Source organism: Equus asinus, chromosome 2 (genome assembly GCF_041296235.1).
Source record: "Equus asinus isolate D_3611 breed Donkey chromosome 2, EquAss-T2T_v2, whole genome shotgun sequence".
Lineage (NCBI taxonomy): Eukaryota > Metazoa > Chordata > Mammalia > Perissodactyla > Equidae > Equus > Equus asinus.
The window spans coordinates 161,296,547-161,309,545 of record NC_091791.1 but is presented as its reverse complement, the minus strand read 5'-3'; the positions used below and the strand labels follow the sequence as shown (position 1 = coordinate 161,309,545).

The 12,999-nt window shown below is 45.8% G+C and overlaps 1 protein-coding gene across 8 annotated transcripts in view; it reads right to left on the bottom strand.

Annotated features, from left to right (window-relative positions):
* Positions 1-12,999, bottom strand: part of RYR3 (ryanodine receptor 3) — a 484,911-nt gene that overhangs the window by 63,708 nt on the left and 408,204 nt on the right. For all 8 annotated transcript variants that reach the window (XM_070503827.1, XM_070503874.1, XM_070503852.1 and 5 more), the window contains exons 65-67: positions 9,896-10,026; positions 3,237-3,557; positions 380-620 (exon numbers count right to left, since the gene is read on the bottom strand). In XM_070503827.1, coding sequence (XP_070359928.1) covers positions 380-620; positions 3,237-3,557; positions 9,896-10,026 — 693 coding nt within the window. The remainder of the gene's footprint in view (positions 1-379; positions 621-3,236; positions 3,558-9,895; positions 10,027-12,999) is intronic.

Here is a 12,999-nt window from a genome sequence, read left to right as displayed (position 1 = left end):
CCCTAAGCCACACATCTTGGTCTGTTTTGTTCACTCCTGTCCCCTAAGGCCTGGAACAGTGCCTGACACAGAGTCGGTAATGTCCGTTGAATGAATGTGTGACAGAACAGCAGAGGGGCAGAAGTGGGTTACTGCTGCCCTTATTCAACCAATTCCCTTTTACCTATGGTAGCCTGTGAGGATGGAAGGGGTGGCCATTCCACTGACCATATAGAATCAACTGGTCAAGAAAAGCCCTACCCAGAGCTCTTACACTAGGAATTTTTGGGGGGGTGGCATGAGAGGGCTCTGCTGGTGGCAGCCATGACCTCCCTCTCTCACTTGTCACACAACCCAATCATTCCATCCTGTGGCCAGGCTTCCCCAGGCCTCCCTGTACCTGTTGTTGTCCACGTAGCGGATCAGCATGGGGTAGAAGGCGTAGAGGTCTCTGCAGAGGACTGCGAACTCATCCAGGATGAGAAGCTCTGCCTCCTGAGTGTCACCTTTACTGTCGGCTTTCAGCTGCTCCTCCTCCTGCACGGTCTTGACGGCCTTTTTCTTCAGCTTCTCCAGAGTTGGGAGGAAGTGGCTTCTCAGCAGGCCAGGCCTGGCTTTGCTGATGATAGGCTGGGCATACACTGTGTTTGCAAACAAAAGGGCCTCCCGCTCATTTCACATAGTATAACAATTGATTTAAAAAAAAAAAAAAAAAAAAAAGGGATACTGAAAGGTGAAGCTGTGAAAACCCATCAGCTCAGAATGGCACCTGCCCCTTGTTCCCTGCCTTAATCTTCCACTTGGCACTTCCTTCTTATGAAGCCACAATTGGGAGGGTGGAGCTACAGGAGGAGGTCCCTATTCCTGTTCTGCTTGTCCCCTGCCACCCCTGAACTCCTCATGCATGCAAAGCATTTGCCACACCTCTTAGCTCTTCACAATAGACTATCTTGTATCATTTTATAGCACGTTCATGTTGGTTTTGGCTCATTAGCTGGATTATAAACTCCTTGAAGGAAGCCTTTTGTTCATAATAGCCAGCACTGTGCTTAGCCCAGAGTAGGCATTCAATACGATGCTTTCTGGTTATTTTATAGAAAAACTTGTCGTTAAAAATACATTAACCTAACCCCAGTTCTCAGTCCCCAACACTTGAGAACTGTCAACCTACTGCCTGGAGGCTCCTCTGCCCCCTGAGAAAGGCTGATGAGCTGTTTTCAGCTGTAGGGAACTGAGGGAGAGGCTGGGGAGGCCGCTAGAAGTCAAAGAGCAGAAACAAGCAATCAGGGTGTTGTGGGGCTGTGATTCTGGTCCTCTTAAAGAGAAAGATAAAACCTACATGTCTTATCCTATTGCTCAAGTGGAATACCCTGTTGGTCCAATTCCCAATAAAGATCTGAATCAGAGTGATTATTAAAAAAATAAGTGAGGGGCCACCCCAGTGGCCCAGCGGTTAAGTGTGCATGTTCCGCTTCTCGCTGGCCCAGGGTTTGCCGGTTTGGATCCTGGGTGCGGACATGGCACCGCTTGGCACACCATGCTGTGGTATGTGTCCCACATATATAGTAGAGGAAGATAGGGACGGATGTTAGCTCAGGGCCAGGCTTCGTCAGCAAAAAGGAGAAGGACTGGCAGTAGTTAGCTCAGGGCTAATCTTCCTCAAAAAAAAAAAAAAAAGTGAAATAAAATTAAGAAGAGTCATGAACCACTGACGATGTGTATAGTGTATGTTGTGTATTGTGAAGTTTCTTTAGCTTAGGGCATTTCAATTGGAAACAGCCTACATTCCAGCACTTTTCTTTTTAATGTCACTTTGCCTTATTTTATACTTTCCTAAAAGAGACTGTTTCGAAGGAGAAAGTGAAGGCAGCTCTCTGCTGAGATGCATTAACCAAGAAGCTGAAACTCGTGCTGGGATGGCTCACATTTCACGCTCTACCCTCACTGAGTGCACCTCTGCTTTTGACTTTGCCATCAAAATGGCTATTCCAGATGTGGGTGATTTGAGGTCACTATTTAAAATCGACTGTTTAGGCACCAAGAGTTAAGTGGCCCAGCTGATGAGATGCGGATTCACCTGTGGAATAACAGACCAAGTTCACTTTCTCTCAGCAGGGCTCCTGCTATGACATCTTTCCTCTCTGTACCTCTAGGGAGCTAAGGGAACTGACCCTTTGATCTCCTTCCTTTCCTTAATCCAGATTTACAAATTAGAGCTCCTCAACAAATTGCCTTAGTGTTAACACTATTCTCTGGCTAATGGGTAAGAAAGAAACATCTTTATTTACTCATTTGTTCACAGAGGCCTATACAGTCCAGTAGCCGTTAGCACTTAAAAGATTTATAATTCTGATCTCAGTTCATTTCAGAGACAGGAAAGGAGTAAGACGTTTTCTTCCTTGGTCTTGCAGAACATCATCCACTCCTGTGTCCAGGAAGGTAAATACCTAGGGTTGGGCTGATAGCTGCCTTTGACCTGGCCGCTGTGTTTCATGGTGCAGGAGTATATGGGTGAAGCTGTTATGGAGGAGTTGTCTGTCTAAACCATAGGTCCATCAAAGGCTACGACTTTGCCCTAGGTTCTATCTCCTCAGACTCTACTTTGACACAGAGGACACTAAATATTTATGGTTATTCATTTTCCAAGCCTTTCCTTTTTTTGAGGTTGCTTCAGGAACAGAAATCAGCTAACAACATTCATTTAGAGCCTACTGCATGCAAGGAGTTCTAGAGGAATATTAAAAAAAAAAAAGGACAAAGAAAAAACAAAGTGATGCTACTGTGAACCTAAATTAGACAGTGCCTTAGAAAGCATAAAGTGAAATACAAATGCTAGGAACTTACAGCACAGCCCAGATGGGAGTGAGTTTTATATGTGTGGAAAGCACACAGGATCACTTACCAAGAAAATATGGACAATTATTACTCTAAGAGCAAATGGGATTCCTAAGTAGTGAAAGCAAACAAAGCAATGATCATCTGAATTGGGTAGAGTTTATCAAGAAGGGCTTCCTGGAGATTCGAGAGGCCTGGATTAGTTGGGGAGTGGAGCAGGAACTTTAGCTTCAGGAAGCTCGACAAAGGAAGAAGTTGATTCTTTCTACTGTTAAGCAACTAAAGGGGTGGTGGGAAAGAACAGTTTAAAGATAGACTAGAGCTTGCTTGAAACCATCATGGAATCAACAAAAGAGATGAAAAGAGAATCCAGGCATCTTGGGCCCTAGGCCAGGGGTTGGGGAGAAAGGCATTGGCGGTACCTGCAATGCGCTTCATCCAGGAGGCCTCGTCGATGCCCAGGTTGTTGTTGATGATTTTCAGGATGTTGCCCAGGGTGACACTGAGGTGTTCAGAGGTGACCTTGGTGCACCAGGGCCCTGTGCTAGGGGGCAGATGCTCAGGCCCCCGCTCCCACCAGTAGGACAGGTAGTTGCAGAGCATGGGCAGGATCACCTCGATGACATGCGGCATCTCCGTGTACCGGGCCCCTGACTCGGCCAGGTCATTGATTTCCTTCATTAGGCCTTCCAGCTGGGGGACGTCAGGACACATCTCTTCCACCGTGTCTGGCATCCCCAGAACTGACCGAGAGGGTACAGGAAGAATGAAGGGACAGTAATTCAAAAGCATGAACGGTGCAACCTTCTCTCCCCCCGTCCCACCCTTCCTTTGGTCTTTAGATGTGAGTTTCTATCCCAGAACCTCATATGAGTGAGTGCAAGCTATGGAGGAGCTTCTGTCCTCCAGCTGTCTTGGAGAGACGGCAACTTCCAGAGGCTGGGTTATCTTGCTAGATGTCATATTCAGGTGAAAACACTTAACCAGAAGGTTAAAGCAGCATAACAGAGGCATGGCTGAGGGACATTTCATAAGACTTCAATGTGATAAAGCCAGTCTCTTGGCTTCTCCCTCTTCCCCTGCTGCCTGGGCCTTTGTGCGTCCCGCTGCAGCAAAGGCAGGACTAGGAGGAGAAAAGCAACTCATCAGTGTTTAGGTGTCAGTCATGGTTCAATTGCCTGGATCGTATCTGTACTGGTTAGACAAGGAAAAAGAAACCCCTGCATCAAATATTCCTTCAGCTGGACCAGAGATGACAACCGGTTGAAATTTTTGGGAAAAACCCTGCACTTGCATTGATTTTTGCATGTACAACAGAAGTTATTGGCAACCTGAGGCGACCTGTGCCAAGACTTCCTGTCAGTCACTTGAACCTTTTTATTTCTGAAGGCTTCTGTGCAAGGAAGAGTGAGTTAGTTTTATCTTTTCCTCACACTGAAGACTGAGGTCACTTCACTGAACAAGGAGAGACAGGATGAAGTGTCAACAGACAGAGTTCAACATCAAACCGAGGAAGGTTGTCAGATACGAGAATTGCAAACAGAAGCAGCAGGGGATATCTGTCCTGTTCTCCTTAAGTTAAAGGACAGGACAAGACAGGAAGAGACCAGAAACATCTTGAGGTTCCTGACAGGTGAGAAGATAACAAGGGCTCTGAATGGAAGGACACTGGACCGTCTGAGAAAGAAGCACATACCTAAAGCTCTGTGGGGGCATCAGTTTATCCCACTGCTCCCCACTGAGTCTGCCCAGGCTGGGAGGCAGATCCTATGTAGACTCCACTCCCAGGCCAAACTTCTCACAATGGGCCAAAGCATCAGGCACCATGGGTGCCAGGGGGTCCAAGAAGCCACAGGAAAATGTGGAGCGTTCTCTTGGAATACCAATTCCACTAGATGATTTGAGGATGTTACTTTTGATATTAGGAGTCAAATGCAAAGTTCTTACGAATTTCAAAGGGCAAAGCAAAAGACTTCAAATAAAATTGTTTCTTTTGGAGGAAGATTAGCCCTGAGCTAACATCTGCCACCAATCCTCCTCTTTTTTGCAGAGGAAGACTGGTCCTGAGCTAACATCTGTGCCCATCTTCCTCCACTTTATATGTGGGACGCCTGCTACAGCATGGCATCCCAAGTGGTGCCATGTCTACACCCAGGATCCGAACCGGCGAACCCTGGGCTGCCAAAGTGGAATATGTGCACTTAACTGTCGTGCCACTGGGCCAGTCCCTTTTAAAGATTTTATTTTTCCTTTTTCTCCCCAAAGCCCCCTGGTACATAGTTGTGTATTTTTCGTTGTGGGTCCTTTAGTTGTGGCATGTGGGATGCCGCCTCAGCATGGCCTGGTGAGCAGTGCCATGTCCGCATCCAGGATCCGAACCAGCGAAACCCTGGGGCACCGAAGTGGAGCGTGCAAACTTAACCACTTGGCCAGGTGTCGGCCAAATAAAATTTTATGTTCAGTAAATTGGGTTATGCCTGCAGGCCCTTTGCCACTGGGGTTACTGCTGGCTTGAGGTGTCTCTTTTCTAGATTATAGGTCCCTGGGAATTGAAGGGTTAATGAGTTAAGAGATGCCACAGCAAATTCTCTGGCCTTTGGGAATACTGGCCAGTTGAAAGGAACTGTATCGACTTCTCCCATGATTGGACCGTCTGGAGCAGAGATACAGAACAATCCTGGCTATCCTGGAGACAATGAATCGGCAGCTGAGATAAGCGGTTCCAGTGGATGGCATGTGCAGCTCCAAAGCAATGGACTGGGAGAAGACTTCCCACTATGGAGCAGCCCCCATGAGGTACCAACATCCTTTCCCTAGTGATGACTCTGCTGCTATAACTGTGGCCCTTTGGTAAGCAGAAGGCTAAAGATCCCTCTTCCTTGGAAGTCAGGAGTGGACCAATGTCCTTTAAAATCCACATAATTCAAAAGGCCAGGAGCATGAAAGCCAAAGAATGTTGAACTCTTGTGATTTACAGCAGAAGGGAGTTACATGCGTCAGACATAGTCCACTGCTAATGGCGGTCATTTGTAGAGAACAAGTCTGGCCTATACTTTGCAGCAGAGCAACAAGAATCAGGGGTGATATCAACACAGGGGTCTGGGGAGACCCTCACAAACAAAATAATTATACACATACAGTGTCAGTAAATAGGTAAAGGCAGGGAAGTCAACTTTCCACCCTGAGGCTCTGCACACGGAATGATGCCAACTGCCACAGATGCAACTGAAGTTTACAATTGTTTGCTGTAAAATTATAAATGAGAAAGCTCAGGTGTGTGTGTTTAAATGTCACATCGGCAATACATCATCATAGACACCTTTTTTTAATAAGAAAAACAGAGTTGCTTGAGGTTGCTGCTCCAAAGTCATTATAATAACCTTTAAAAGTTATTTATATGTAATTGGTCCTTGAGTGGAAGAAACATTTGTGATTTAGATGGTGTTTTGTACTTCAAATGCCACATCACAGACCTACAGAATGAATGTGGCTGAGTTATCTACCTGAGAAACAGCCTCAGCTGGGTCCTATTAGAATCAGACACAAGACTGTTAGGGGATCATTAGAACACACTGTCCTTTCATCTTCTAGATCAATGATTCTCAAAGTAGGGTCCTCCCGCCAGCAGCGGCAGCATTGGCTGCAAACTTTGTTAGGCTCTACTAAAGCCAGACCTACTGAATCAGAACTCTGCAGGTAGGACTGAGCAAGCCTTCCAAGTGATTCTGATATATGCTAGGGTGTTAGAACCACAGAGTTAGATTCTAAAGCCCTATTTTCTTCACCACACAGCTCTTCCCTCAAGAAGATGGCACCAGAGAGAACCTCCTCTTTGCAGCATAGACAGACAGCTTACTTGGGAGCTGGACTTCCTTCCTTTCAGGTTGATTATTCCAATAAGCGTTGGGAAAGTAAACTGCTGGTGACTAGGGTGTTTTGGTCAATCTAAGATTCTGATTAAGAGACCACTGACACACATAACCAAAGATTTATCTAGTTTTGAATAACTGGCACCTAACAGCATTAAACTTTTTCTAGGCATATGTTAATAACTTTTGGATGAGTCAGAAAATGCTCCAGGATCCTACAGGACAGAAGAGTTACTAATATAAGTAACTCTGCTGGCAAAACAACGGTCATTTAATAGAGATGTCCAATTGACTGAAGGCTTGATCAATCAGTTCATATTGCATTTCTAATGCAGAGGCTCCCATCATTTGTCACCCTATAAATCCATCCCCCTACTTAATTCCTCAGGCCACCCACTTTGTATAATGAATGAAGTCTACCTTCTTAGAGTCCATTAAGCCATCTGTCATTCTCTGGCTTCAGGCAAACCTGGTTATTCCAGAATACATATTCATGTACACTCTACTCTTCAAGAGCCATCCACATGGTCAGCATTCACTCTTTGTTGATTAATTGAATGACGAAAAACATGGGCTCAGGGGACTGGGGCACTGAGTTCTACAGTGTGTCACTGATGGATGAACTGTGTCCTCTCTAATCACAACCTTGTCTTTCTTCCATGTGGAGTATGCAATGATTGATACTTATTTTTCATTTATGAATATATCTTATTAAATCAATGTAAAGGTATATAAAAGAAGAAGGAACATTTTTTAAATAGCCCTTGAGAAGGAGAACAATGGGACAGTCATTCCACTCCCTCCCAAAGCCAGTCCAGGGTTTCCTCCACCTTGTCAAGTCATTTTGCCTGCTACTGTATTTCTATGAGCTCAAGAGCAGAGTGGGTCTCTCTCTTTCCCAAGGCGTAGTTCTACACATTGGAGATACAGAGATAGAAATACACTATTTCCTGAATCACAGTTGGAGAAGAATAAATGTGTAAGTATCCAGCACTGTCACGCCAGGGCCCATGTCCCTTTGGAGTTCGACAGCAACACTTGGGCTGGTGTTTGCCTACAGATGTCACAGCCATTTATTTCTCAGCATTACCAAAGCTTGCTCAGTTGCTCAGCTCCCACTTTAACAGTGAGATGTGACTCACTCAAAATCATGAGAGGGCGGAGAAAAACAAGGTTTGGAAACATATTTTTGCAAGTCCAAGAAAGGGGAGGGAGGGTGAGATGAGGCGGAGGGGGTTGGGTAATTGACTTAGAGATTTCATACGAGACTTTGGAAAGTTGAGGCATCTTGGCAATGCTTCTCTCTTGACAAGCTCTGAGAACACTAGTCTCCACTGTACTCGAGCTCAGGAAAAGAATTTCATTAAGCAGCCTTGTCTAAATTGTCCTGGTCCTCATTTCTGGGGGCGATTTGCTTCTTTTATTTGAAGTAAGAAGAAGCAAGTGGGAATGAAAGCACCATGGCCTAGCACTCCACATTCTTAGATGGCAAGAAGGGTGGTGACAAAGGAAAGTGTGCCATGAACCCGAACTCCCTTAGAACTCTCTTCCTTAGGGTTTCATGGCAGTGTGAAAAGGGGGCTCGAACTAAAGGAATTGCTATGCACTCCAGTCATCTACTGGCCTTGCGTTTTAATATTTTGAGGAAGTACTAGTTCTGGATAGGATGAGTTCTAATTTGAAACGGTTTACTATGGCTTCTTCTTTTTCTTAATATTTCTTAGGCCTATGGTGTGGTGATTTTTGCTTCATCTCCTATTAAATCATTGTAGTTCTTTCCAGTTGAAGTCCAAGCTTGATTCCAGGGTTCCTGCTTGAAGCTCCTCTGTTCTCTTCCTTTGGTCGTCAACAAGATCACAATTCATACACATATGAAGATTCTCCCTTCCACCCTCCAGAGGCAGGTTTACAACCTGCCTGGGATTCCAGTTCTAGGTTATTCTAGAATGGTGGATGAAAAATATTTTCTGTAAATGGCCAGAGAGTAAATATTTTAGGCATTGTAGGCCAGACAGTCTTTGCTGCCACTACTCAACTCTGCCACGGTAGTTGAAGACTGGCAGAATGTGCCACTCCAAGGATTATTTTAAGCTGATTATTTTTAAGAAATGGCACAAGGAGAAGCTCTGAAAAAAGAGTAAGGGAAATCTACATTTATAAAGGAAATTTACATAGAAAGGGAGCTAATATGAGGACAAGAACGATTACCAAACATACCCCTTTTATCTGAGAGATATCTGCAGGGCAGTGGAACCTTTGTTGACCATACATTTCCTCTTCTCACCCTCCTTCTCAACTCATAGTTGCCTCCTCCCCTTTGAAGCCCCAGAACCCTCTCCTTTTTGTTAGCTCGGGATGGTATATAAGGGCTTAATCATCTGGCTGCCTCTTGAGTCTCATATCTTTACGGGGTTCCTGTACAGACTTGTATGTATGTAATTAAAATGGTTTTTTTCCCCTTCCTGTTAATCTGTCTTTTTTTACAGAGGGAAGGGTCTCAGCCAAGAACAAGGAATGGCAGAAGGAAAATTACTTTTCCTCCCCTATATAGTGCTGAAGCAGCCACAGACAACAAGTAAATGAGTGGGTGTGACCGTGTTCCGCTAAAAAGTTATTTACAAAAATAGGCAGCCGGCCAGATTTGGCCCATGGCCATGGTTTGCTGACTGCTGTCCTAGAACTTAGTGCATCAGTGCTCTTGTTAAATTCTGTTTCTTGCATAATTTCAGTTCCTTCTGGTGTTTTTTTATGCTTTATTTCCCATGAAGATGGAGAACATGTGGTCATCAGCCTTGGAAACACAGCCTCTCCTTGGACTTGCGGAGTGTAATTAGGTTATTAGTGCAGGCGTGCCCCTTCTGCTGAAACTCTAAGAAAGCAGTCACATCCCCAGATGCAGGAGAACTGAGGCCCAGGGCAGACAATAGAACCTGAGGTTTTAGGATAGAAGGGATTTAGAAATCAACTACACTGTCTCCTCGTTTTATAGAGGACAAAAACCAAAGTCTAATGATGACACAGTTCTTGCCCAAGCCCATTTTCCCAGTAAGACAGAGACACGCAACACAGCCCCAGCTCTGACATCCCGGCTCCTCTCAGATCACGCAAACCAACAGTGCTGCAGGGCTGCTGGTCCCTGCCTCTGTGGCCTTCCTTCCCAGCGGCTCTCCTCTCAGCACCTGGGTTGATGACCTCTGCAGGAAGATACTTACTAGACCTCTCCCTGGGGGTTTTGGTGTTGAAGACCGAAAGTGGATTGTAGCGGTTAAGGGTGGGCTCCAGGAATGCCACTGGTATGGCAGCTGCCAGTGAGGCCAGACATTCTCCAAGGGCAGGGCGTTGCCTGGAAACAAAGAAGTTCCTTTAGAACTGGTGCCACTCACATGATGGCCCCATGCATTGGCATCCAGGTCCCTTTCCCAGGATCTCAGGCCACTTCCCCATAGATCACTCCACTGGATATCCCTGGGCCCTGGGCTCAGAAGGCTGCAAGCACTTCTTCCTCTCCCATCTTCCTCTGGACACTAACCAATGCTTTACAATGGTCTCACTACCCAGAACCTGGTTCTTAACTGGTCAAGGCGATATTCTACACTATGTAGCTTTGTTCTTCTCTCCCAGCATGTGTGAGAGCAAGTTTAGCAGGCATCCAGATCGAATTTGATCCTTCTTGTTGCTAAAATATTTTTGAAATCTTCTGTGTGATTTCTTTGTGTCTATTCCTTGCAATGGATAGAGCCTCTGCCCACCAGTAGGAACAGTAGATAATGGGCCAAAAGCACCAATAAGACACAAGACAAAAGACCCTGCTTTGGGGGCTGGCCAGGTGGTGCAGCGGTTAAGTTCGCACGTTCCGCTTCAGTGGCCCGGGGTTCACCGGTTCGGATCCCGGGTGCGGACATGGCACCGCTTGGCACGCCATGCTGTGGTAGGCATCCCACGTCTAAAGTAGAGGAAGATGGGCATGGATGTTAGCTCAGGGCCAGTCTTCCTCAGCAAAAAGGGGAGGATTGGCAGCAGTTAGCTCAGGGCTAATCTTCCTCAAAAAAAAAAGAGATCCTGCTTTGCAATAGAAACAATAGGTCCTACAGCATAAGACTTGATTTAGAGGAAAGATCTCTAAAACCTGTTACTCATCCCTTTTCCTTTCACAAATATTTTTGTGTCCACCATGTATTCAGCTCTGAGTTTTAAGTCTTTCTGTGAAATAAGCAATCAAATGAAAACAAAATGGTTGGGATTCCTAGTTCAGATTTCTAGTTCTGCAACTGAGAGGATGTGTGCTTGCTTGCAGGATGACGGAGCCTGCAGGTGTAAGTGATGGAAGCAGCCACAGGCTGGGCAAAGCAGAGCTAGTCCTGAAACAGTGCTTCCCCCGCCCAGACCTGGGCCTAGCCTTCGAGTTGTATTGTCTAACCCAGCAGGTCCTTTCTGTTAGTGACACAATACAGTGACACTGCTGGCTTGAAGGGCCCTGTATGGGGCTGACATCTGTTGCTCTCTGATGAATGAGAGACCAGAGCTATCTGTTTTCTGCCCATCAGGATCTCTCCGCCACTCACTGGCATTCAATCATGGACCGACTACACACCTGACCTGTAAGGTACACATGTGATGTCAGTTCCCAGATAAGGGGAAAAATTTCTTCAAATAAACCAATAATGTGAGCCCATGATACAAAGACAATTAGTGAAAATGCAGATAATCAGATTATAATTAAGAATTGGAAGGGCTTTCAGTGTTCAAGCCCATCTCGTTTGCCCTTCTCTGGGACTGATCAACTCAAACTGAGCACTGATGCTGTGTACATGAAGCCCACTAGCAGAATCCCGGGGGGCTGAGGGTGTTAGCCTGCTTCTTGGGGGATGTTACAAAACCATCATGGAGAAAACTGTCAGCTAGGGAGGGGACACTTGGAGCCATGAGCAAATGCTTACTCGACTCTGCAATTCTGTGGAAACAGAAAGGCACTCAGCCCTCAGGTTCCCTTCAGCTCCCCATGGAAAACTGTACCTAAGACTGTGTCAGTTGCCCTTTACTACGACAGCCAACAATTTCAGCACGACCAAGGAGCCAGAATGCCAAAACTGTAGGGTCTCTGGACTGGACGTGGATAACAAGCATTTACTCGGGGGTGGGGAGTGGGGGTGGCTAGGGGAGCCATCTTGACTGAGGAGTAAACCAGACAGTGTTAACCCTAGCTTTGTCTTCCAGGTGGTGAAAGTTCTTTCTCCACAAATGCAGAGGAAATAGAGAACCCTGAAGAAATGTGATAACATAGCTTTATAGTCTAATTATAAGGATTAGAATCAACTTGCAACTTCAGTAAAGCACAGAGAAAGAGACACATTTGAATTGGATTAAAAATGTTATCTTAACTGGTCCTGAGAAAACAACTTGACAAGACTATCTGGGGGCAGAATCAGAACCTACAGAGGGCTAGTCTGAGGGGACACAGAACTGTCCTGCTGGAGATGCTAGAGGAATCTGCTGGACTAGAGAGAGGATGAGGGAGCGAGTGAGCGAACGAGTTGGTAGAAAGCTGCGTATTCCTTGGAACTCTTACACAATCTTCCGTCAAGCTACCAAACTTATGAAAAAAAGTGATCTTTTAATTACTTTAAAGGACAGGTACTATACATGGTTTTCTTTCTTATGCTCTGTCTTCTTAGGCTCAGTTTATAGGTGAGCAGGTAACTTTAAAATTAGCCTCTAGCAAGCAAGAACGTCCTCAGTCAGGCCATCACTTCTTAGCTAACGGCGCAGGCTTGTCCTTCTGTTGAAGGTTCGCCTGTTAAATCCCCCAGCCAGGTCTGCTCAGAGGCAGAGCCGCAGCCCTAGGACAAAACAAGTCCTCCTGTGCCCTGAGTATTAATGCTGCTCGGGATCCCTTTGGAGGCCGCACCCCTGGTGGGAGGGGAGGGTGTGAGACCAGGGTTCCTCTCTGAGAAGCTTCTGCAACGTGGCTTCACTTCTGAGCAGGCCCAGGCCAGACCTGTTACCCCCACCATGCGTTCCTTCTCACCATCTCTTCCTCGATGATTTCCCATCTTTGCTAAACTCAAGGTAGTGGAAAGGCATAAGAAGAGGGACATCATTTTAACTTCAGACCTGAATGACCAACACCCTCAGTGACAACTGAGGAGAGTGAGGGCCTGTGTACATCAAATATGAAGATCCATACGTGGCGGCTGTCTTTTTCAGTCAAGTCTCACCATTTTTACCAACCACAGTGGCCACTGAGGAGAAATATTGTATTTCCTCTCCTCAGTCTTGCCTTTTGAGGAAGAGGAAGAAATAAGGAGATAAATCATGA